At 52.1% G+C, this 24,532-nt stretch overlaps 10 protein-coding genes across 10 annotated transcripts; 3 read left to right on the top strand and 7 right to left on the bottom strand.

Annotated features, from left to right (window-relative positions):
• Positions 1 to 150: 150 nt before the first annotated feature.
• Z517_00456 (uncharacterized protein) lies at positions 151 to 2,014 on the bottom strand (the record flags this gene model as incomplete). Its single annotated transcript, XM_013433422.1, has 9 exons — positions 151 to 684; positions 737 to 806; positions 855 to 1,069; positions 1,116 to 1,230; positions 1,278 to 1,341; positions 1,395 to 1,458; positions 1,513 to 1,602; positions 1,656 to 1,763; positions 1,814 to 2,014. The coding sequence occupies 9 exons, from the start codon at positions 2,012 to 2,014 to the stop codon at positions 151 to 153; spliced, it is 1,461 nt and encodes a 486-aa protein (XP_013288876.1).
• An 899-nt stretch (positions 2,015 to 2,913) lies between these two features.
• On the bottom strand, positions 2,914 to 4,563 carry Z517_00455 (uncharacterized protein; the record flags this gene model as incomplete). Its single annotated transcript, XM_013433421.1, has 1 exon — positions 2,914 to 4,563. One exon carries the CDS (start codon positions 4,561 to 4,563, stop codon positions 2,914 to 2,916), a length of 1,650 nt encoding a protein of 549 aa, XP_013288875.1.
• Positions 4,564 to 5,802: 1,239 nt separating this feature from the next.
• Z517_00454 (uncharacterized protein) lies at positions 5,803 to 6,768 on the bottom strand (the record flags this gene model as incomplete). Its single annotated transcript, XM_013433420.1, has 2 exons — positions 5,803 to 6,559; positions 6,629 to 6,768. The coding sequence occupies 2 exons, from the start codon at positions 6,766 to 6,768 to the stop codon at positions 5,803 to 5,805; spliced, it is 897 nt and encodes a 298-aa protein (XP_013288874.1).
• Positions 6,769 to 7,627: 859 nt separating this feature from the next.
• Z517_00453 (uncharacterized protein) lies at positions 7,628 to 8,803 on the top strand (the record flags this gene model as incomplete). The annotated part of the gene is made up of 3 exons (XM_013433419.1): positions 7,628 to 7,892; positions 7,989 to 8,481; positions 8,608 to 8,803. 3 exons carry the CDS (start codon positions 7,628 to 7,630, stop codon positions 8,801 to 8,803), a joined length of 954 nt encoding a protein of 317 aa, XP_013288873.1.
• Positions 8,804 to 9,566: 763 nt separating this feature from the next.
• On the bottom strand, positions 9,567 to 10,438 carry Z517_00452 (uncharacterized protein; the record flags this gene model as incomplete). The annotated part of the gene is made up of 3 exons (XM_013433418.1): positions 9,567 to 9,656; positions 9,756 to 9,842; positions 9,938 to 10,438. 3 exons carry the CDS (start codon positions 10,436 to 10,438, stop codon positions 9,567 to 9,569), a joined length of 678 nt encoding a protein of 225 aa, XP_013288872.1.
• A 977-nt stretch (positions 10,439 to 11,415) lies between these two features.
• Z517_00451 (uncharacterized protein) lies at positions 11,416 to 12,207 on the top strand (the record flags this gene model as incomplete). The annotated part of the gene is made up of 4 exons (XM_013433417.1): positions 11,416 to 11,433; positions 11,539 to 11,667; positions 11,842 to 11,909; positions 12,015 to 12,207. The coding sequence occupies 4 exons, from the start codon at positions 11,416 to 11,418 to the stop codon at positions 12,205 to 12,207; spliced, it is 408 nt and encodes a 135-aa protein (XP_013288871.1).
• A 555-nt stretch (positions 12,208 to 12,762) lies between these two features.
• Positions 12,763 to 13,881, bottom strand: Z517_00450 (acyl-CoA thioesterase II; the record flags this gene model as incomplete). The annotated part of the gene is made up of 1 exon (XM_013433416.1): positions 12,763 to 13,881. The coding sequence occupies one exon, from the start codon at positions 13,879 to 13,881 to the stop codon at positions 12,763 to 12,765; it is 1,119 nt and encodes a 372-aa protein (XP_013288870.1).
• A 617-nt stretch (positions 13,882 to 14,498) lies between these two features.
• On the bottom strand, positions 14,499 to 15,512 carry Z517_00449 (uncharacterized protein; the record flags this gene model as incomplete). The annotated part of the gene is made up of 1 exon (XM_013433415.1): positions 14,499 to 15,512. The coding sequence occupies one exon, from the start codon at positions 15,510 to 15,512 to the stop codon at positions 14,499 to 14,501; it is 1,014 nt and encodes a 337-aa protein (XP_013288869.1).
• A 764-nt stretch (positions 15,513 to 16,276) lies between these two features.
• On the bottom strand, positions 16,277 to 16,960 carry Z517_00448 (uncharacterized protein; the record flags this gene model as incomplete). The annotated part of the gene is made up of 1 exon (XM_013433414.1): positions 16,277 to 16,960. The coding sequence occupies one exon, from the start codon at positions 16,958 to 16,960 to the stop codon at positions 16,277 to 16,279; it is 684 nt and encodes a 227-aa protein (XP_013288868.1).
• Positions 16,961 to 17,743: 783 nt separating this feature from the next.
• Z517_00447 (uncharacterized protein) lies at positions 17,744 to 23,695 on the top strand (the record flags this gene model as incomplete). The annotated part of the gene is made up of 2 exons (XM_013433413.1): positions 17,744 to 23,522; positions 23,592 to 23,695. 2 exons carry the CDS (start codon positions 17,744 to 17,746, stop codon positions 23,693 to 23,695), a joined length of 5,883 nt encoding a protein of 1,960 aa, XP_013288867.1.
• Between the last annotated feature and the right edge of the window lie 837 nt (positions 23,696 to 24,532).

Raw genomic sequence — 24,532 nt, 5'->3', positions numbered from 1 at the left:
CACCACTACTTCATCCACTCTCCTCTGCCTATGTTTGACTACGGACAGCGTTCTCTCCCAGACCTGTGACGAAGATATTTCGTGGTAAGTCCCTAGGGCCACATGGTTCACCCTCACACGACGACCTTGATCGCGCCATTCCTCACCAATCTAGAGAGTGTATTTGAATCCCTCCTGTCCCTCGATCGGCTTCTCCAAAGTCCCGGTATCGACCTGGCCATTCTTCTTCCAGAAATAAACCGATGTGCAGCAGACAGAGCATATGATGAAGAGCTGCAACCCTGCGGTAGTCCACAGCCCACTTCTATATGTCGGAGCTTCCTTCTGGAGAAAGGTGGTGGAAGCGAGGATGCCACCAATAGCTCCAAACCCGATCTGAAGCGCGCTGCCTACACTTCGCTTTGACTGCATCCGGATGTTGTTGGATTGATAGGCAAGAATGGCCGGGACATTGCCTTGACAGCCGGCAACACCAAGGAAGATTCCGAAATATCGGACGCCGTCAGAGCCGTGATAGGCCGTGATCATAAGCCCAATAAGCACGATGAGTGCCTGGGCTAGAATCACGGGAGCACGTCTGTGGTACTTATCGCCAACCCATGCAAATGTCAAAGCGCTGATCACTGCAGCAACGACTGGGGGCGCCGAAAGTAAGTTCGCAACCCCGGCAGTATATCCCATCCCCTGCTACAGATTAGCTTTGCCGTCCATGGGCAATCGGCAGCACGTGGCTTACCTGGATGATCACTGGCATAAAGTACGCAAAAGCATACGCGGGGTTAGCCGTCGACATAAACATCATCGAACTGGAATCGTCAGTGGCAGACAAGAACTAGGGAGGACGATGGACATACAAGACCCAGAGTTTCCAGTCCTTCAGGTGATGGCAGAACTTTGCCCACGTGAGTGGATCAGGGACAGCATCTTTCCGGTCATCCTCAATCCGCCGGATGATGAATGAAGCTTCTTCGTGCGTCAAAAGGCCCTTCTTTTCCGCTTTGTCCGGGAAGTCGATAATGATGAACCATGCAATGACGGCAACGGTTACTGTCAACAGGCCTTCAATGATCTGTTGCGCATCAGCAATGGATATACACGAGAATCTATCACCTTACAAAGATCCACTGCCACCCGCGCAGGCCGCCCACGCCCTCCATCTGCATCAGGCCATATGCAAGGATATTCGAGAAACCGCCGACGAGGACGGACATGAGATAAAAGAAGGCGAGGCTTGAAGCATTAGGAGCCAATTCTCCAAAAGATTTTCTTCAGCATACCGTTTCTGGACCTCGTACCGCTTATACCAGCAGCTGATCAAGTACACGCATCCAGGGAAGAAGCCTTGCAGCATGTCATCAGTTCACTTCTAGGGTCGAGGAGACAATTTTTCTTACCTGCCTCAAAGAAACCGAGCAACGTACGGCAGACGGCGAGAGCCTCGTACGACTTGACAAACCCCTATGCTTGCGTCAGTTGTACAAGACACATGGCAGGATCATTGATGCCTGGTACTTGACCGATCATGACACATCCCCACGCGAACGCAATGAATGCGAGCCAGTTGGCACTTCCCACACGACGAAGAACAATATTGGAAGGTAGCTATTGCGGTTTCAGTTCGACAGTTCTGAGACGTCACATGCAAAGTCGTGTACCTCGAACACGCAGTATGGGGGAAAGAACACCACTAAGACGACAGTATATCGGTTTCCCACATCCAAATCCAGATCCTCTCCCATACCAGCAATCCGTGCATTGGAGATCTGGTCAAGTCAGCGCTAATGGAATCCAGATGGGAGGGTGGGCACCCTACATTGACACGATCAATCAGGGCAATGGAATACAGAGCTCCTAAAATTGGAATGAGTCGCCAATCGATTTTCCGAACCAGCTTATTCTCCGCGTGTTGGTCCCAGTCCAGTTGGTCTTCATTCACTCTTTGCGGTTGCTCATGCGTACTTATGTCGGAAAAGTGGCCCGTTGAGTCGTTGTATTTCTGATCTGTCGACGACATGATGGCTTCAGCTACCTGTGGCTCTGGATCTCGAAAGTTCTTTGTTCAAAGTCTGCTGGCCTCCAATCTCATGCTCACAGCTTCAACGTAAGCGAAACATTCTTGCAAGGGCTGGGAGTTGTGAGGTCAGGGTCTTTATGCTGTTGGCCTCATCATCTTTGCCCAGGCATGGCATTCTGGGGCGAGGAATGCCTCTTCTCTTCCAAGGTACTTGGCCATTGTTGCCCAGCGGTCTGATGTCGTTCCAAACCATATTGTACGTATTTACCCCTCTTCCTGGCACCTTGGCCGTCATCTTCAGATAAGTTGCCACGTTGGCGCCAAGGTCTCACAATGACATTTCCATACGAATACCTTTGCACTTCAACAATGGTTCAGGCAGTGCGGCTGCATTGCAGATCAACGGGCTTTCTCGGCATGCCCCTGTGGATATGACTGGACGAACACGGCATGCCAATGCTAGGCTAGCTTGGCCGTCCCAGCCTCTGACCTCAGGTCTGTTGGTGGAGACTAGCATCGCTGAATCTGGGGAAATCGACCCACCCCCAGTGGTACAATTCATGGTCTGTTCTTGGGCAATGACTACGATGTGGCGAGTCGACACATGGTACACTGTATTGCTCTTCACACTAAGTCGGATTTTGAGCTACACCCAGAATCTCAGGCTGCGACTGTCACGCCACCACCACAATCGATCTATGAGCGTACAAGGACAAGGATTCCAGATGGGATAGAGAGTCATTCCTTGGCAAGCACGAGATGTGCTCCCTGCTGGTCCAGGGGACTCTTCGCTTGATCGTCGTTCAGTGGATCAGGAGAAGACCGACAGCAACTCGCCGAGTCGTGAAGTCGACAACCTCGGAGCCGCCCCTTGCAGCCTCGCCTAACCCATGTGAGTATCATCGCCGTCCATTTTCTTGCGTGATCATGTCCGCAGCTTGCGCGGCAATGGCATAGGTTGCAGCCTGCAGATGTGCACCAATTGGTATTGGGATGACGCTGGCATCCACAACTCGCAGACCATCGATGCCCTTTACTCGCAATTGCGTATCCACCACGGGACCCATACTTGCTGTCCCTGCGGCATGGAAGAACGTGCGAGCCTCGGACCGCACCCGAGCGTCAATTGCTGAATCAGAAGATGTATATGACAGGGCCTCGAATGAAGGCGGAGGGTTCTCAGACTCGACCACGTCCGACATGGAGTGCTGAACAGCTTGAAGCAAGCGGCGAATTCCATAACGCATAAGCGCGCGATCGACGTTTGTTGCGTTGTAGTTGGGATCGATGACTGGGGGGTCCAATGCTGACGAGGAAGATAAACCGATTCTGCCTCGGGACGTCGGCGACATAACCCCCACCACAGCACCTATATGTGTTCCATCAAAAGGAACATGCAGGTTGGTGATGGGTAGGCCACCAGGGGCGTACATCATGATTGATTCAAGGTGGACTGACTCGGAATCGAGAAGCGAGACAGGGTATGTGTCTCCATCTCCAGATGAGTCGCCGACCATATCTTTCTTCACAGCCTCCTCCAGAAAGGACCTCGGCACGTTCTCGGTCACAACCCAGTCCACAGGAAGGCCCAATTGATGTGCTGGCTCTGCCCAGGGTCCGGCTACACCTCCCATGGCAAGGCCCAGTGAAGGGTTCTTGAGGCGAAAAGCGAATCCGACCAGGAGGTGGTCGTGGAAGTTCAGGCCGACGCCAGGTAAGTCAAGCTGTGTTGGGATGTTCGCTTCCTCCAAGTCTGCAGCTGGACCAATTCCACTCAGCATGAGGAGTTGTGGTGTGCGAAATGCTCCTGCCGAGAGGATGACCTCTTTGGATGCCAGAAAATGTCTCTCGCCATGGATTTGGACGCCTACAGCGGTAAGTTTTCCCTGTCGATTTTCGAGAAGCACCTTTTGTGCCGCAGTTTCTGTCATGACCTTGACGTCTCTCAAATCGAACGCTGCGCTCGCTAGCTGCCTTTTCCCTTCCTTCAAGTTCTCGACCACTTCGCCTACACCTAAAGGCTCACCGACGTTGGCGTTCTCGATCTGGCTCAGTCTAAGATCAAGCCACGCCTTCAAGACTTGATCCCTCAAGGGAGACTTGCGGTCAGGGTGGCTCTTTGATATTGCCACAGTTGAGATGTGGTCTTTCTCGATCTTGTCGAAATAAGGCAGGAGGCCGTTATAGGTCCATCTCGCATCACCCACGAGTTTCCCCCATCGGTCGTAATCGACTTTCGGACCACGAGTCCAGGTGGCATAGTTGGTTGCGCTACCACCCCCCAAGGCCTTCCCACCGGCTTCATACAGCGACCGATCATTGAGGTGTGGTTGAGGTACGGTCTTATAGTTCCAGTCAATATCCGATCCGTGTGCGGCGAAGCAGCCCAAAGGAGACTGGGTCAGTGGGTGACCCGACACATCCGGGCCAGCTTCAATTAACAGAATAGAGGGGGATGATTTCGATTTGGAGAGGAGAGAAGCGAGAGCACAGCCGGCGATTCCGCCGCCCACTACTATGTAGTCGAAGATGCCCTCGGCAGCAGCCATTTGAGGCGGCTTGATGGGTTGAATTTGGGTGTCGCTCCTCGACTTTCTGAAAAGAAAGATGCAACAACGGTGAGAGGTGCTGTGCGGGAGTTGATTCAAAGTGCGACGTTATAAGGGGATGTCATCCACTAACTAGCGTTTCCTGCATTCCGCCAACTGATGCACAGTCACGCTCGACGTTGGACATGGGATCAGAGGCCATCGAGGCAACCCGCAGCCAAGCTGAATAATTTCTTTTGTCGTTGCAACTTGTCTTGACCATCGTCATGCCCGGCTTTCTGGGGGGCCGCGGAGTGACCCAACCTTGTTCGGGGGGAGTCTAGAAGTCTGGGAGAGAAACTGGCTGGCGACTCGTACGATGGCGAAGATGCGACAGGCTGAAAAGTGCTTCCGAGAAGCGACAAGATTCAATATGTCCGGATAGTTCCAAAAGTCAAAAACCAGAACTTAGTACTGAGTGAGTATTCAACTCGTATTATGGTCTCCACCTCACCCATGTTATCCATCCAAGGCGTGCCATGCCGCGCCAGCAACGCCACTCGTGGTTTGTAATTATCATTACACCACCAGCACCAGCTTAGCAATTGAGTAACTTGGTCGTTGCTACTCGTGTAAGGACAACGACGAGTAAGTACGTAAACTTGGCTCAAAGCCGTACAAGGTTTGACAAAGGTAATTATGAATACGAACAAGAGAGTTATCGATAGGGTTTGAGGTTTAAATCCCTCTAACCCGAACCTTGTACTCGTAGTCTGTATTATTACATGTGTACGTGTATTTTTACCCTTTCTTGTAGGCCGGGACGGACTTGTGACGAAGTGCTTTACCTGGACTTAATGCCTAGGTAATAATTCCTCGTCTGATCTGATCTGATGCCCCTTCATTGTTACTTGTAAGAATAAGAGAAAAGGGTCTTCTTGCAAAGCGGCCTAGAACAGACAGACAGACGGAAACGGGTAAGAGGTGCAGGCTTGCTGCTGCGAGGGTGCAGCCTCGTCTCAGATTACGAGATTGTCGACTGAGCAAGTGGCATCAGTGCCCGTTAGAGAGAAGGGGGCAACATGTGTCCCCGTTCAGGCCACTTGACCACTCATGCCATGCCCGGTGCAGCCACCTGCACCCTTCGCCCGTCACATTACAAAAACGACGTACCAACCTAGGCGGCCATGGCCTCCTCCATGCAAATCAATCCCCCTCTCTTCGAGGACAGACAGCAATATCAACCAAAATCCATCAAACTCATGGTACTCTCGCCATCACTCGCTGGATGCACATCTCCTTTGCTTCCTTCCTGATCTCTTCGCTGGCATTGGACTTGAGTTTCATCCCCGTGACATCGGTCCCGGTATCCACGGGAGTTTCGGCGAGGAGTTTGAACCCCAGCCGCTCATACGCCCGGATGGCCTGTGTGGTGGTCGTGTCGAGAATGACGGGGCGGTCGGGGAACTCTTCGAAATGCTGCTCGACTTGGTGCCGCAACAGGGCCGATGCGTAGCGCTTCCCGGCGTACTTGGGGTTGCTCGCGATCATCTGGACGAAAGCGCATTCTTCTTCCTTGAACCCACGGGGCTGCAGCTCCGGTAGCGTGCGCGTCCACATCTTGCGGATGTTCTCCTCAAAGATGAACTCGATGCGGTAGAAGCCCCTTGGGCCGTAGTGCCAGGGGAGCATGAGACCCAAAAATCCCGACTGCCACAGCTTGCCGAGCTCGAATGGTCCCATCCGCTTGTGTGGAGGCAGCCAGAGCAGGATGGCACCTATATCGGTCTGCGTTGTTGATGTTGATGTTGTCGCTTCTGCGGCGTCGCCGTCACCATCCGACGTGTTGATCTCAGCGACGAGAACTGAACCACCAAGTAGCCTGGTCGCGCTTATCAAGCTCCGATAGAAGCGGACTCGAGTCTTCTGCAGACTGGTCATGTGCGGTTTGCTGGTGGGCGTGCCGATCATGACAGGCTCCAGCGGTTGCGAAACGCCGTGGAACCAATTGTGATTCCTACAGAAGCGTCAGCTGGTTCGGTCTGATCCATCCATATCCCTCCCTCCTCATTCCAGAATGACCTACCAGAGCGGAAGAAATGCATTGCACAGTATTCGAGATAGCATGTCATCTTCTTCTAGCTTAGCGGGTCGGAAAATAGGAGGCGCTCCTATTGGAGGGTCTCCTGAGGACTCATCAACCCGATTCGCACCCTCACCATCCATATCTTGAGCGGTGCGCCAGTGCGATTGACGTCTAAAGTTTCTCAAGATCTGAAGAAATAACAAAACAAAAAAGGAGGAGAGATGAGAAAATACACGACTTGAGAGTCGAAAGATTGAGACAACTTAGGCCTAGCTAGGCCTCCAGCTATTGGTACTTACTAGGCCATTTGCGGACGTCGGGGACAAGGCAGCAACGAATCCAATTGGCGGAAGCAGCCAAACCCAGAAAATACGAGATACGGCCAGACAAGCTTTACTCGTACAGCACAAGCACAGGTTGCAATTCCAAGCCTTTCATGGACGACGTGTCCGATCCTGAAGGACGAGCTGTAAGCACGATGCATGCGAATAGTGCTGACGACAGCAAAGACATGGAATGGACACGTGAGTACGTAGATGGTTCGCGTATGTAGAAAGGAAGGGGATGTTTGGAGGTCTATATGCTCAGTACCAGTTCGGAGTGCTAAAAGAGGCGAGTAGTGGGGCCCTATGATATCGCCCTCATTCAGCCAATGATGTATATTGCATATAGGGCGGCAACACCCCCTTCACAAAATAGGCGGAGGCGCGGGCCTAATGACCACCCGGTCTCTCGATCAGGGTTCGACAAGTCGAGGTCGACAAACGCAGGCGGCGAGAAAACAAGTTCACAAACTCACCAACCCTTCCACCATCTCCCAGATTCAAACCGGCCAGCTGTACAGCGGAGCCCCCTTCACTACTTTTTCAGTTCTCGCCTGTCGTTCAGATATACTTGCTGTTTTGGTCTCTCCTCTGCTCCTATTAGACGTCCACGCGATCTCATCCCATCCCGACCCCATCCCTACCTTTTTGTCATCTCTCCACTCCCTCCGCAACCATGAAAACGCCCGTCTATTCCCTGTTACCGCTTCTCCTGTCGTTATCACATCTCGTCACCTCTGTAACAATAGACTGTCAGAATATCCGGGTCGACGGCAAGAAGTTTGACCTGTCGAAGCTCGCGGGCCGTCATTCCGTCACTGTCCACGACACATCGAGACCGCCTGCGGAATACAACACCACGTGGACCATTAACCTTTGCGCGCCGTTGAAGAAGTTGGAGGGTATAAGAGACCAGGATCAATGTCCAGGCGGAACTCGAGGTAAGCCAGCTACCCAAGGCCCAACGGGTCGATTGGGGTCGAGCAATAGTCAAGGGGTGCCAATGGCCACGAAATGATTTTAACGTTTGCGGACAGTGTGCGGTGTCGTCCAATCCTGGAACCCTGCCGATGATCCGGACAAGAAACACGTCCAAGTCGAGAATGTGATTCCCATTGCGGGGAACTTCGAATCCAGCACGGGTGCCGGTCTGGATCCCAAGGTGACCAGGTTGAAAACGCAAGATTCCAACTCGGACGGCCTCCAGATTGAGCTGAACGGCGGCAATTACAACAAAATGAAGCAAAAGGCAGTCGTTCAATTGACGTGTGACAAGGATCGGAGTGGGAACGAAGAGAAGAGGAAGCGCGATGACCAGGATCCCGACCAGGACAAGGACAAGGACAAAGACAAGGAAGAGCAGCCGAGCACCTCGAGCTTGACGTTTGTGAGCTACGGGCCGGTCGAGGGAAAGGACAAGATAGAGGTTCTGAGGCTCGACTGGCGGACAAAGTATGCTTGCGAGGACTACGCCGACAGCGACGAAGCGAGGAGGAGCGGATGGGGTTTCTTCACCTGGTTTATCCTGCTGTATGCCATCCCTCCCCCCTTTTCCCTTTTGCACTGGACTCCCTTCTCCCACCCTTCCCCCGAATGTTTTGTGTCCCTATCCTATCTTGGATGTATATAACTAACCAAACCCCCCGCCGCAATTAGTGCCTTCCTCGGCATCGCCGCCTACCTCATCTTCGGCTCCTGGCTGAACTACAACCGCTACGGCGCTCGGGGCTGGGACCTGCTCCCGCACGGCGACACGATCCGCGACATTCCCTACCTCTTCAAGGACTGGTCGAGAAAGGTGATTGATACCGTGTCCGGAGGCGGTTCTAGAGGCGGGTATAGCGCTGTATAAATCAGAACTTTGTTATTTTTCCCCCCCCTTTTCTCTTTCTTCGCCCTCGCGCGCGCTTCCTACCCTACCCTATTTATTTTAGAAAAAGTCGGGATCGGATTTGTTGGCGTGGAGTTTTTGTCTTGTTCCTCTATTATGGGAGGGAAGGGGAGTCATTACCCTGTCTGTGGTGTGGTGTGGCGTGGTGTTATTTGAGTTGGTTACCTATGACATGGTATAGTACTGTTTTGTTGGTCCCTGGGTCTCTGGGTATATGGATAGGTAGGTAGGTAGGTAGATAAAGACTCCCGTCCACCCACTCATCCATACAACTACCATCTATTCAAGAGCAAGGAATGGATCTTGACCTCAACTTACATGGTCCATAAGGGATCGATCTGTGTGCGGACAAGGAGGTAAAGGGAAGGAAAGGTAAGGAAAAGCACCCGTGTCTTATCTCGCATAGTACGGCCGGCGCCTTGGAGGTCTGAGGGTTTTCCTTTGTTCGATTGTTCGTGAAAATCCATTTTTATCGATTTTGGTTGTATATATTCTCCAGGAGTACTGTATCACTGTGTCACTGTACTCTGGTAAACCGTTTCATAGCGCGTTCGAGATCCCCTTTCTTTCCAGCCCTATCCCCGGCCAAATAGCTCTGAACCCTGGTCACTGTCGATCTTCCGAGGCAGCCAGCTCCAGCTCCAGTGGTCGCGACCCAAGGGTCTTGAGTGATTCCTCTCGAATGCTGTACATGCATGTGTATGTGTATGCGTGCGTGGATGCCTCACAGTAACTGTTCCTCTCCGGGGACTATGTCGCCGAACTTCTTTGCCGAGCCGTGACTTCGGGCGACGATGCCATAGGCCGGGAAGTACTAAGGAAAGTCTGAGTCAGCGTGATTCTTTCGTTGGAAAAAAAAAACGCGTCCTCTGTATAGGGAGAGGATGTGTATAGTAGTATCAAACACACGTACCTTGTCCAAGTACGGAAGCACCTCGGCCGTGCCGGGCGTGTTTCGCCAGTCCTTCATCAGGAACATGGCAATGCCGAACATGCCAGTCTAGAGTGTTCGGTCAGCCTTGTGAAACCTAAGAGAGCCACCGTGGAGAATTCTCAAGGTAGACGTTGATTCCTGGAAATGGCGTCGGGGCTTACCAAGTGCACGCCAGCATTCTCCATCCTCCGGTTCGCATCCTCGGCCAGCTTGGGCGTCGCCGTTCCGCTGGCTTCAGTATTCGCCCACACCGAGTACCCGGCCTCTCTCAGACTGAGAGCCAGGAACATGGTGCACACCTCTGTGACGATGCCGCCCAGGATGACTTGCTTGCGGCCTGTGGCTTCCACGGCCGCGCGGAAGTCCGGGTTGTCCCAGGCGTTGACCTCGCCGTTTCTCCTGATGAAGGGGGCGTTGGGATACATGTCTGTGATTTCCTTGGGTAGAGGGCCGTTGGGGCCAGTCTCGGCAGAGGTCGTCAGGATGGTTGGCAGGTCGAAGAGCTTCCCCAGCTCGGCGTGGGCGAGGACATTGTTGCGGAACTCGGCAGTGGTGTAGTCCTTGACGAGCTGGAGAAGGCCTAGTTGGTGGTCGACGATCAGCAGGATCGCCTTGTCTTTGTCGAGACGCTCGAACTTGTAGGGTGGTTGTTGGTAGGCCATGACTGCCGTATATCTGGATGTGAGTGAGTCTGGCTGTGTCCTTGAGATGTTAGATATGGTATACAACTGGACTTCGGCGCGAGTGGGTTTTCGATATGATGAAGACAAACCACGAGAAAGGCAACGTATAGCAGTATATATACAAGAATTCACCATTTACTTCCTCGTCCTTGACGCCATACACAGTAATCACATTGCGTCCCGAGTGCCTGTCGAATTCTGGATACACATTGGGCGGGTCAAGTTGGCATACACCTAGCAAAACAAACCCCAGCCGCATGAGGCTTCACGAAAAGGGCCATCGACTTCCCGCTTGAGGTTAGATTCGAGGCTTTCATGACTAACGTCTCCCGTGCTTGACACAATGCATAGCGGAGCTCTGGTGTGGTAATCTTGGAGTAATGTCCCCGTAGTGGATGCCCTTCAAGCAAATGAAGCCCCAAGCAGCGCTTGACCGATGTAGATTTGTGCTCTTGTTCCATAGTCTGTACCTTGCGGGCTGCATACGTAAGGACGAGGTGCTGAGTAACTGGGCGTTTGCAGGGGAAAACAATGACATATTCATGACCAGTCACATGTGTATAGGTCTGCATGTGAAGCTGCGATGCATGTGAACATCGCTACAAGGTGCTGAAGTCAATATTGTGTTCACATACTGTATTGAGAGGGAAGAAGGAGCGCGACAAGATTCGGTGGTTTCGATCCTTTGGAGGTGCAGAAACAACCAGTGCGGCTAAGAAGGAGATGCGCTGCCGTAGTCTGTCCTGCGGACCATTCTGCCGCATTGCGCATTATCCGTCGAAACATCACATCACAATATCAACCTTACGACGGACCCATTGTCGATGAAAACTGTATATGGTTCGAATCTAAGGACTAGAAACGTCCCAATAAGTCCCTCCAATTTCCCTCTTCTGCGTGTCACCAGTCATCCGATCCTGCGTGCCCACCCGGAACAATAACCGACCACTTCCATCATGCTATCAAGAAGAGTTGTAAGTCCCACCTGTAATCCTATACCAAGGGTGTCGTCTACAACTACCCCCCTTGGGCTATCACTGGATGGGTGAGTTTCTGACTTGGTTTTGCGCGGGGAAAAGCTCTCAAAAGAGGAAGAGTCAGAGTCGACGGACGCCGAAGTCACAAAGGAAGATCAAGAAAAGATCAACACCTTTTCGAGACTGCATAATCGGAGTAAAGCCCTGGAGGAGGAGTTGGGTTTGAAACAGGTAAGTCGGTATCTATCCTTGGCTCTTGGACGCCTGTGGTTGTCGGAGGTCTTTTAGAGGACATGAAGAGGCCATGGTTCAAAAGGAAAAGCTGGTCACGCAAGAACATCGTGGCTCAAGGCAAGAGATGGAAACATCTTCCAAAATCAATCCACTAATCCATGTCCATTGCAGAAAGACAAAGAAGACCTCGAAGAACTGTCCACGGAACTCGAACTCGCCGACGAAGATTCGCTGATCCCGTAAGCCCCATGCCCTCGTTTTCTTTTCTTCGACGGCATAATCGTTCTTCTCACAACCTTTTTGTCTTTTTCGCATCCTGCATACTAACGCACCATCATACCCAGATACAAGATCGGCGACTCGTTCATGCACGTCCCGCTGGCCGAGGCGCAGGAGCTGCTGGCGACCCAGACGACCGAGATCGACGGCGAGGTGTCGACGCTCGAGGAGGAACTCGAGACCATTAAGGACCAGATCCGCGTCTTGAAGGCGCACCTCTACGCCCGGTTCGGCAAGGGCATCAATCTCGAAGCCTAAGCGCTTTTTTTCTCCCACTTTCTTTTGTGTTCCTCTTCGAACCAAAAAAAGGGGGCTTTGGTGCTGTGGTGGGAAAATACCGTGATGAGAACTACGACATGACCAATCAATTCACGCTGCTGGCGACGAGTGAGACAAGAACTGGACGGTGTACGTTCATCACAATGTAGGCGCTCCTAGAATCTGAATGTCTAGGGTTCCCACGAGAGCACGGCCGACGGCGGGATACTTCGATCTTAGAGAGAAACGAACCGCGAGGGAAGGGTGATGGCGTGAAAGAAGCGAATCATCAATCCTTGCTTGGTTCTGGGATCAAAAGGCTACATCGAACGACTGATCGCCCCTCGTTAGTTCCAAAAGTCTATCTATATATACTCACTGGACATTCCAATACCGTGCCGGCGGAGAATGTTACAGGGAGGAGCAAACCACACAAAGACAAGGTCATTCCGTCCACCGATCCACCGATCCGCGCAAAATCCTGTAGGCAATCCTCAATCCAATCCAACCACAAAAGCCAAAGCCGGTGCCTCACTCCGAACAACATGTAAAATCCTATATCTTACTAGCCGTCGGCTTCTGCTTCAGCCTGACAACGCCCTCTTGCGTACACGTTGCAATCAAAACTCCGTCTTTACTCCAGATCCTCTGCATGACCAACCCTCTCCCGTCGCCGGCCCATGGACTATCCATCTCGGTCAACATCCACTCGTCCGCGCGAAACGCCCTCGGGTTGTGGAAAAATATCGTGTGGTCCAAGCTGACCATCATCCCAATGCTGCGTGTGTCCTCGTTGTTCAGCGCCATTTCTTTGTGTTCCGTCTTCTCGTCCTTAGCAATGTCTTCGAGGTACTTTCGCATTTGTTTCTTCTCTTCTTCCGAACCCCTGAAGTTGGAGAGACTGCGTTCGATGTTGCCGGGGCTGCCAAAGCGCTGGAGGCCGTGAACCCGCGAAACCGTGCCGATAAAGTACGAATCGCTCATATACGCCAGCGCGCTCAAGTGCGCTTGGTGGTTGTCGCCCGGTAGGTTCGCTCTCTGGCCGGACTGCAGTTCCTCCTCACGGATGTTTGGCGGACAGTCGGAGATGCGGCCGCGGGCGCGGATCCATTGTCGCAACTTGCGCTCCGAAGGCGGGCCATTTCGGTTCGTGATGGGCACGCGGACTGCCTCGAAGGGTCGGTCGCTAGACCTCACGTTCTGGCGGTCCGTGTCTGCGTTCGGCGGCGGGGTGACGTCCGTGGGCATTTGGAGGGCGTGTTGGACCGTCTCTTTCCCGCCGGAACCCGCCTTCATGAAACTCAGTGTCGTCGTGAAAATACATTTGCCCCTCTGTCGCGCTTGCACCGTTCGTGTGATGAAGCTCTTCCCGTCCCGGACTCGTTCCACGTGGTACAAGATGGGGATCTCGCTGTTGCCGGCAAGCACAAAGTAACAGTGCATGCTATGGACGGTGAAATCGGGTGGGATCGTGGCCTGGGCGGCGGACAGACACTGGGCGATGGCCGCGCCGCCATAGATGCCTCTTGCGCCGGGAGGGTGCCAGAGTGGGCGAGCGTTGGTGTAGATGTCGGGACCAATGTCGATGAGCGGCAGGAGGGACAGGACATTCTCGATGGGGGAGTGATGAGGGAGGGATTTCGGAGGTTTGATGAGCGTAGCGTGCTTGGACATTGTTGCAGCAGAGGAGGTGTACTGTCGAGGAAGTGTTCGTGAGAGGAACACGATCAAATGAGCCTCTCTGTCTATGCCTCAACTCAACGGGGATGTGAGGGAGAAATGTGATAGGGTCGAGTGGGCAGACGGTGGACGATTGCTCCCATTAATTAAATTTGGCCCCAAGACTTTTGCTGGGAATTGTAATACAGAGGACAAGACAAGCCTGAATAGCCGAAGTCGACAAATCGTCCAATGTTGAGCCAATTTGCATATGATGGCCATGAGACATCAAGGGCGTTGGTTCGGCGATGGGAATCATTGGTTCAAGTCGCCAAACAGCCGAGGCTCATCGCTAGCAGATTCCATGAATGCGATTTTAGCACCGAGACGAACATCAGGACATGAGATCTGCACCATACTACCTTGGTACCTAGTTCAAATAAACAATCCATGTAAAATCCGCCGGATTGACCCAAGAGCTGCAAAATATTCCGGCCAGTACCCTGTAGCCTCGTACATTTACATATCAAATCCTGTCAGAAATCCCATGTAAACCAATGGATCCTTCCATCAGTCCGAAACGCCTCGCTAAAGTCCAGATTTCTTTTGGCACAGTTCAATCATAACCTATGCTATGCATACCTCGTCGAACCATTCCAGACCGGATTCGGAGAATAAGAAAATGTTTGTGACTGCGAGGATCCTGGAGTGTGCGGCCATGTCCCCAGATCGGTTCCCGGCGTCAGCAGGATTGAAGATCTTTCAATCTCTTCTCGTCGCCGCTCTCGGACATCCCTCGAGGTGCTGCTCTCAGCGGTCGGGCTTCGCTCCCTAGACAGCTTGTTCAATACCTGCCATTTGCTGGTGGTGGTGGGGAGACTGCCGCTACGGGGTCGAGTGCCAGGCTGGACCACTTCCATACCATCAGCTGCCGCATCTTCGCCGGGCAAGGTGATGTGGTAAGTGCTCTGAGAATGTCGGGGGTTGGGCGACTCTGCCGGATCTCGAGTGAGTAACAGGCGTAGGAGCTGCCGACGTTGTGCCTCATCTTCAGGTATGTTATTCGCGGTCCAGTGTGTCATAGGTATTAATTCTGCCGTGGAGGCAGCGTCACCGTAGCTGACGTAGGAACTTCTATCCCATCTTGGAACATGTTGCCTCCTCTGCTTGTCCAACTCTTTGATTTTGCTTATCCTTCTGTATGTAATATAACTGAGGATTCCAGCCCCAATCGTTGTAGCACACGCAATGATCAGCGGCACGTAGATGTACACCTGGGTCGGGATAGGGAAATGCTTGTGGAGAGCATGGTTCATGACCGTGACAAAGACACCCATAAAAGAAGAGGTCAATATCGGGAGTAAAACGGCGTCGAAAAGAAAGAGTAGGCTGCGACTGAAATATGCGATGGCCGCGACGGCAGTGTAGCCGAGGAGGAGGAGCACCGAGGCGAGAGCTGTCAGAAAGGCGCGTGACACTTTAATGTTATCTTCGGCAGACGTGAAGACGAGTGAGAATACAATGTATCCGCCTAGAGCGAGCCATGAGGCGGCGATGGCAATGGTTCGAAAGTACCATGGCAGTGCATCACGTTCCGTGTAAAGATCGAAAAGGGTCTCTCGCATTCGCTGGTAGTTGCGTTGCATCCTCCTTATGAGAAGCGGCAGAGCAAGTCTCGAGGCATTCAGAAGAGAGTGTTGGAACTGTATGAAATGGGAAGTGTGCAAATGATGGTTCAAAATTCTTCGGCTGATTGATTGTGTGGCTTTTCAGGCGAGGCTTAGACGCCTAGAAGGCAAAGAAGAGGAGAGAACTGGCCGTTCAACCAAGCATTGCAACAATGTGTTTCATCTAAAAAGCTGCGTGGAGGCCAGCAGCAAGAAGAGGAAGAGAATGGGCTGACGCCGAGAATATGGTGAGAAGAAGGAATGAGACATCATGATTGCGCCTGCGCTCCAAAGCAACGCCATCCAGGTCGCATCGTATGGAGGCGTCAGGGAATGAAAGTCAATTATTCCTCGAGGCCCCCGTGAGCCGGCAGCACCGGGACAAGCGGTAAGGCTGGGGGGAACGCAAAGGTGGGTCGAAGCAACTGGAATGGGGGAGTGTTGCGGCGCTGTTATAGGCTGGAACGTATCTGGGATTAAGGATGCAAGGCCCCAACGACGTAACAATAGGCCCTAAAATAAATGTGGTAGGGCTGGTCGGAACCTAGAACATGCCCAGACCGAGGGCGATTTGGGGCGACCACGGCGACCCAGAGCGACCTTGCCTGGAAATCACCACACTCAAATTGCAGCTAACACGTGCAAACATGGATGTCCATCCCCAACTGTGCCCAAACAAAACTTCCGCAGGCAACACCTTAATTACATCGCAGACGCCACATTATCCTTCCTGCATCAACCCCTCATCTTGTCTTCTTTGGGCCGTTATCTTGCGAGGCTCTCTGCAGCAGCTCGTCATTGACATATGCACTATATGTCCCTCGGAGTCCAAGCACAAATGCAATCGCCGATGCCACTCTCAACACCAAATGTGTGACCGCCCAACTAACCCATCCATTGTCATTTCCAATCAATACCGGCCAGTTGTCCCACGAGTCAAAGATGCAAAACAACTGCAATGTCACGATCCAGTGCTCAACCCACTTCGTGACCCATCGAGGGATCATGGCGGGCGGTGTGTATAAGGAGCTGGGATGAGCTTCTGTCAAGAACGAGTTGAGCATCCGGAAAAAGATCTCCTTTTGACCGTCACTAGGCATGGTCCATTCTCGGACCACTAGGTCTCCTCCATCGTCGTCACCTGCAACCCGGTGCCATTCATGGACTGTACATCTCGGTACTTCGATCGCACCGTCCTCCGCTCTATAGACCCCAGATCGACCCCCGAGTTTGACAAAGGCGCGTCCTTGCAGAATCTGGAGAAATTCGGTGTGAGTCTCGTGCCAGTGTGGACCAGAAGTCCAAGTAGAACCAACAGGCACAGTGATTGTCACATAATCAGCGCTTGAAAGGTCGTAGGTGACGGCCGCGGGATCTGTCCGCCTGAACACCGTGATGTGGGATGTCTGCTGCCTCCTGATTGCCATTAGTATCGCAGTTCGACTCTGGCAATCCCAAAAATTTCGAAATCGAATGGATCCCTTATAGGTCTTCCTTGCAGACCGTTTAGAGGCTGACAAAGGCAAACACGGTCCCAATTCCGCAACACAACCTACCGAGTTCGGCTACTAGTGAAGATCATGACTGATTTAGCACACCATGTGTTCGGTGCTGAAAAGTCAAAGGTCACTGACGGAAAGTGGTCCGGACAGATTCTAGCATACTATACATTCTCAGCGAAGGGAAGCCTGCTGAAGATGTTGCCAGAGTTCAGCCTCACCCCCTTTCGAATGGCCAGGTCTGCCTGCGTCTTGATGTCGCAAGCGACTCCAACTCCTAGCGCATGGGGCCGGCCACGTGAAGGTTTCTGATTCAGTGCGAACCCCTAGCATTGCCAACCCAAGGATGAAGGCAATTGGTGACGGTCAACGAACTAGTACTAGGCAACGCCTCATTGCACGACTGGGACTGAGAAGTCCCAAGGTAAACGCCTTGCTTCTTGCGCCCGATCTCTGCCTAAGAAATACTTGATTGGGTTCCTCAAGCCTCTGTCTCAATGCGTCCGCCATTCCAACCGTCTGCAGGCTTGCCGAAGGACGCCTCGAGACCCTCATGGCCCTGTTTACCGTATTCCCAGATGCACCCTCGCGGCTGTCAGGTCAAAATCTCTATTATCCCAGCCTGATGCTCAAATTGATGTCGGTCTTTGATTGTCTACTCCCCAACTTCCTGTCCCTGAGTTATCCTGAAGAGTTCGTCTTGGTCGCCCGATGCTGGCACATAAGTCTGCACGAATTCGCCAACTGTCCAGTGGTCTTTACGTTGAGGAGCCGGCTCCTCAACGAATCAGCCTCCAGCCACGTTTTCGAGTCGAAACCATCAGTCAACATGATAAAGCATTCGCTGAATCGGTTTTGAAAAAGGAGGCATCCGCTGTCCGGGGATCTCAACATCTTCTTCGCAGGGTAAGATCAAGGTTAAGCCGACCGGACAAGGCTGTGACTTTGACCGTGCTTTATAACCACGTCCAGACCAATGGCTCGACCGAAGTTGCCCAAATCTACATTGACAGACTGTTTCTCGATGCTGTACAGTCAAATCTACAGCTACAGGTTCCAGATGTTCTGCTTGGCACCGCTGCGAAGAACGCAAACATCAACCTTGTCCGCCTACTTGCGCCTTTCACTGCCATCGAGGCTGTCTGTGCCGTCCTCGAATATGCTGTGCTCAGCCAAAATCTACATCTTGTTACTGCCCTGTTGGAGTACGGTGCGGACCCAAACTGTATAAGTCACGGTTCTATACTCCGACTAGCTGAGACCAACTGCCAACTTCTTCACGTCATCCTTCGCGCTCCGAAGCAGCTTCGATACGAGACTTTCGGAGATCTATGTACGACTGTTGTTCAAAGAGGACTCTCAAACGCTCTCAAGATCGTTCTTCGCAGCATCACAGACTATCCCACGTTCCGCGACTCGGATCCTCCTCGAGACCGGGACAGCCTTCTGGATGCAGCGATCTCCTGCTCTGATAAGAGCATCTTTTTGAGCATTGCCGCGTCCACCGCTGCATGGCCTTTGAGGGATGCTGGTCTGTTTTTGCATGTGCTGGACTCTTCAGCGATCGATCCCCTGCAGGCTAAGGATATGGTAGAGGCCCTGCTCTGCCTCAATGATATGTCGCCCGGCTCTCAATCAAGCCCAGAGATTGAATCATTTTACTGCCGCTGTGTACAAGAACGGCATGAAGATATACTTCGGCTGATGGTAGCCTACGGTGTCCCTGTCTCTGCGGAGCCTCTACTGCTCGCGTGTCAGAACCATGACGAAAAGATGCTCGATATCCTCTTGGCTGGTCCTATACAAGAGGAGGAGCGGGTGGCAGCCCGTACCTCGGAACTACAAGGCGCAATACAAAGAGCGATGTGTCGAAAGATCCTCAAGCGTCTGCTTACTGGAGGTGCTAGAGGAGTCTGGAAAAATGAGGAACTCATCGCAGCGGTCTCACGCGGGGAATTTCAGTGGATTGAGACACTTATCAACGCAAATGCTTCAGTGGACTACCACAACGGCGTGGCCCTTCTCGAAGCCGTTTCACTGGGACACGTTCGAGTTGTACAAACGCTTTTATCTCGTCCTGTCTCTCTCTCGAGCTTACAAGCTGCCTTTCCAAGCATCGCCCAGCTTGAAGCCTTGCCGCGACGACTGCTGACGAAGCTTTTCATCAATCAGGGACTTTCCGGCGGTTGTGTCGACTATGCTCTCAATACAGAACTTTGCAATTATTCATATCATAGAGATCCTGAGTTAGTCGATATATTGATTGGATCAGGAGCTTGCTGCGATGCTGTTTCCCTTACAGTCGCCTTCGAACACAAAGACGCGGCAATCTTCGATAAAATAGCCCTCTCCAAAACCAAACTCCACGAGTCTGTTACGGAATGGTTCAAAAGTTGGCACCGCATGCTACTCTTTCATGTCCAGCAAGGAGATGAATACTCGAAGGCGGCCGGCTCATGCCTCAAGATGCTCTTCAGGAAACTACAGACCGTTGAATCACTTTGTGATGCTCATGAAGGTGGCCGGCAACTCGAATGCTTCCATCAGTTCCTGGAACATGATGCTGCGGATCTCGATCTACTCTCAGCATGGCTAAATTGGACACCACATATGAACAGGACCACACTGACTGAGATTGTGTTGACGGCAGCTTGCTTCTGCGATACCGATAGACTGCACCTGATCATAAGATCCAAACCACTGATCAATGAGTCGCCCTTAAATTCCGCCTCCTATATCCCGATCCTCAACCTGGATCCTCAAGCAAAACCGGCGAATTTGTTCCCGTCTGTCCAAATACCTCCACTTCGTCAGGACTTTCTTGAGTTCTCAGACACAAGAAGTGCCGAAAACCTCAAGATCCTCTTTCGCCAGTATTTCCACGGTGGTTGTGAGAGTCACCTTGCGACGAGACTCCTCCAGAGACACCTGGAACACTGTACACAAGCAATCACCGAAGGTGATGTCTGGCCGCTTCTTACCCTAGAATTTCTTCTATCTCAACCTATTGAAACCACCCTGCCAGAATTCAGCTCCTGTTTGTACATGGCCATTGTGTCTCAACAATGGCTCGTTCTTGGGCTGCTTCTTGATCGGCAACTACCGCGGGAGATGGTTGCCCGCTTCTTTCTGGTCGACACATCCCTGCTCGCACCTCGCGCGATCCAAGTCCTTCTTGATTCCAAAGCAATGACATACATGGACGATGACTTTTACTCTGGGCCGGTGCAGCAAACTTTCAACCATGCGTGCTTTGCGCAAGACCGAGAAATGGCCATCCTCGTGTGCTCCAAATCTCGCTGCAAACTGCGCCTCAGGGATGTACTGCTGCCTGTACAGCAAGCAATTGATACGTCGGACCTCAGCTATGTCTCTACTTTGATCGGAGCAACATCCTTTTCCAAAGATGATCTTGAGGTACTCTGGAAGCGTGTCACTCATTATGATCAAAAAGATGACTTTCTCGCCTTTGTAGACGTATTGCTCAAAGCCGGTGCTGACGGTGTTTCAATTGGTGACACCCTCACAGAAGCCGTGGAAAGGAATAATGAGCCTCTCGTCGTGCTCATCCTGACGCAATGGCAGGCAAATCGGTCGCTACAGTATCGCGAAGAGTTTGACTACAACGAACGCCGGACAGCTGCCTCGGCGCCAGACCTTGGTCCTGACATCCAATACTTCTCAGCGCTCGCCCACGCTCTTACGATCGCGGTTTGTCTAGACCGAGCAATCCTTTGTCGGCACCTTTGCAGAGCTGGAGCTCCATTGGTATACCAGGGACAATCACTGATTCAGGTTGCAGTGTCCAAGGGAAGCCACACCGCTCTTGTAGAGATGATCATATCTTCGGAGACACGTCCTGACTTCAATGGAGTTGTCAATTTTGCACTGGTTCAAGTCGTGGTGCATAACCGTGGGACCTGGGTGCAAAGTCTGGTACAACTTGGTGGATCAATCGAAGCATACGACTGCGAGTGCCTGAGATTTGCGGCGCGATCTGATCATCCTGGTATGTTGGCTGTACTTCTGCGGTACATTACAACACTGCCTGCCTTTCACGCAGTCTGCCAGATACTTCAAGGTCGTCTTGCTGCGTACCAAGGCGACCTGGACACCATTTGCGCCATGTTCAAACAACTCCACGAAGCAGGATTCCAAGAGAAGGAGCCGTACGATGAGGCTCTTTTCTCATTGTTGGCAATTCAATCAGCCAATCTAGATCATGTCAAAGTCTTGCTCGATTGCGGAGCGTCTATTGAGTATAGAGACGGTGGAGGCATGATACGACTTTGGAGAGAAGGCAATGTGCAGCTCTTCCCGGACCTCGTTGGCCACTGCAGTCGGCAATCTGTCAGAACAAAGCTGTTCACAGAGGCATGGGGCGAATATCTACAACAAGAACAGAATCGTCTTGAGGAAGCTGCTAATATGCTGCTCGTCCTCGGAGCTCTTCTTGAAACAGAAATACCCCAGGGCGCACGCGATATGGCGCTGGATGCGATCGCTCGGGTCTGCCATGACAAAGTCAACTCTAGTGGGATCATTCAAATATTACTGGAGAAAGGGGCTCGCTTTATTGATGGAGCCGGGTTGTCACTCTATCAGGTCTGCCGCATCGATCACCCACAGGTGACCTCCCTGGTTCACCACAGTCGTCCACACATCCGAACTCGTTTACTGGCTCTCCACCACCTCTTCCGAAATCAAGGACTGGGCTCTTCTATTGTCACAAGAGGGACTGGCCAAGAGCCAAATCCATCAGACCAGGCTTGTCTCTATAATATCAACTTCCCCGCGTCAACCGCGCAAACCTTCGACCTAGAAGCCTCCGATGTTGTCAACTTGATGGGTTCCATATTGAATCCCAAGGTCAGGACCACGGGGACTAGCTTGATGTTTACTTTTTTCTTCATGCTGGGGGGTCTTCACGTGTTCTCGACACAAAGTTGTTCAGGTCACAATCGTGATGATGTGGAGCAGTTGTTTGCTGCTGCCATAGCGAATTCAGAGGTCAAAGAAATGGATGATCGGATCGAATTCCTACTCAGGGCGATGCAAATTGACGCTTCTGCTCTAGTAGACGCGACTGCAGGTGCCTCCACCCTCACTTTAGAACAGAGCTCACTAGACAGGCTACTCTTATTGTCGCTACAGAACAAGAAATTCAGCCTTGCCAGTACGCTCTTGGATGCTGGTGCCGACCCGAATACAAGAGATGACGAGGGACGATCTGCACTGTTCCTGGCCACACTCGAGAAATCTCTCGATACAATGAGGGATTTGATCGGGAATGGCGCCGAGGAGGACGATGGAAGTCTACACGTCTCGACTTGCTGGCAGCACCATGAAGCAATGCAGCTGCTTCTCGAGGCAGGTCACGAACCAGGCTACTGCTCTGATCACTACTTTGGAGCTACACCGCTCGAAGCTTTCTTGCGATTCAGTCACTCCGGAGCAGCACATGAACATTTCGAAACGACGCTCGCGGTGCTGCTGTGCGAAGCCGAGGTGCCGACCAGCTTCTGGGCAACTGAGCCTAATCTCATGTCTCTAGCTCTAATGGGACCTTGGCCATATAAAATGTTCAGCCCACTGCTGTGCTATCTGCCTCCGGGACTGGTTGAGCTGCCCCTCATACGTCAAGACCGCTTCATGTTTTCTCTTCTCAGCTTTGTCGAAAGAGGAGAGGATATCGAGTTATCTGATCTCGAGCGGGTGGAATTGTCCATAGTTTTGGAAACATCAGGATTCGAGCGGACTTTTTATGCCGTTGAGGGAGATCAACCCGAAGACGCCTTTAACGTACCAGAACACCTCGAGATTCCCGAAGTGAGGGCACGCCGTCGTGCTTGGAGAGAAAAGGACTGTGCTGTTTGTGGCGACAAAGCTCCTGACGCAAGTGGGATTCACGCAGCCTTGTCTCCACCATGTGAAGAGAAACATGGATGGGAGAACGACATCATCTGTACCGACTGCTTGCGAGGACATCTCGAATCGCAAATGTTTCCACAGGGAGGCGACAAGTTTCCCTCTGCAAAGGTAAAGTGCTGGGCTACCAACTGTTCAAAAACCCTCGACCACTCGGTTATCCAATCCCTTGCCCAGTCTGAACGGTTCACCATCTACGATGCCGCTCTGGCTCAAATGCTGCTGAACGACGGGGAAAATATGGCCAAATGTGCGAAACCGAAGTGTATCGGAGCAACATGGCTCGGGGACGAGGACAAGAACACAACCATCTTCGCCTGCGATGTCTGCGGTGAATTTACTTGTATACAGTGCAATCAGCTGTACGACATGCATCGAGACGAGCCCTGCCCTCAGGGAGAAGAGGCTCGAGGCATCGAGAGACGCAGGGAAGAGGAGGCGGCCACAGCAGCCCTGCTGGCCCAGGGAAAGAAATGCCCCAAGTGCAGACTGCCGTTTGAAAGGATTGAAGGGTGTGACCACATTGTTTGTGGCAGAGACGCGCACTCGAGCGCGAGAGGCCGTGAGTTTTTACCCCTTTTTTTTTTCTCGGCTTCCGCCCCGTCCCCTTCGCTGACTTTTTTTTTCTTAGTTGGCTGTGCGTTTGAATTCTGTTATGTCTGCGGCGCAGACTATAACGCCATTCGCACTCAAGGGAACACGGCGCATGCTAGGAGTTGTACCCATTATGCATGATTAGATACATATACGTTGACGCAGTGGGCAGGAGACGACGTTCTGTTATTAGTGCATTGGGACAAGGATGTTTATAGAGGTTGCCCTGCCCCTTGCCCTGTCCCTGGTCCCATCGTAATTACACCTCATCAAGTAATTATGCTAGCAACGAAATTATTGTAGAGATTGATACATATTTAAGGCCTCGAACCTCGGAATACACATACATACATCACAGGACCACGAGTACGAGGCACTCCCGAGGATCACATACCCTGATACTATGTCCCTGTCCCTGTGAGGAAATTACTTGGCGCTTCTTGCTTTTTCGCAGCAAACTCTCGTGCGAAGCTACGAGGGTGTACTCTCGGTACTTACTGCAAGGTACATATTACCTAGGTGTCTAGTCTGCTAGTGTAGGTACCCTGTGTAGGTATGGGAAGATGAGATGTGAGATGGACGGATGGAACATCGCCAGCATCGCTAGCACCACCGTCATCTCTGTGTCGTGTGTGTGTGGGGGGGGGGGGGGGGTTTGGGTATAATTACTACTTGAGTTCTCGGTATCTCGTACTTGGTTCGAAAGTAGTTGATCTTGTATGGTGTTTTTTTTTTGGTTCTGGTCATACCAGTGTTTTTCTCGTTCCTTTCGGCGTAACAGTTACTAATGGAGCTCCCATTCCGAAGGTCCAGAGGGGGATGTCCATCCTTGAACCCGTCCATACAGTACTCTCATCTCGTCTCGTTTCAGTCATAGAAGCTAGATCAGATCACCCGGTCGGTGGTGTCGATTTGCGACCGAGTCAGCCGAGACAGCTTGGCTTGGGTAACCTGCCGGCCCTGTATGGGGCCACGGTG

Source organism: Fonsecaea pedrosoi (assembly GCF_000835455.1).
Source record: "Fonsecaea pedrosoi CBS 271.37 unplaced genomic scaffold supercont1.1, whole genome shotgun sequence".
Lineage (NCBI taxonomy): Eukaryota > Fungi > Ascomycota > Eurotiomycetes > Chaetothyriales > Herpotrichiellaceae > Fonsecaea > Fonsecaea pedrosoi.
Note: the sequence above shows the minus strand (reverse complement) of the source record. Positions and strands in the feature narration are given on the sequence as shown.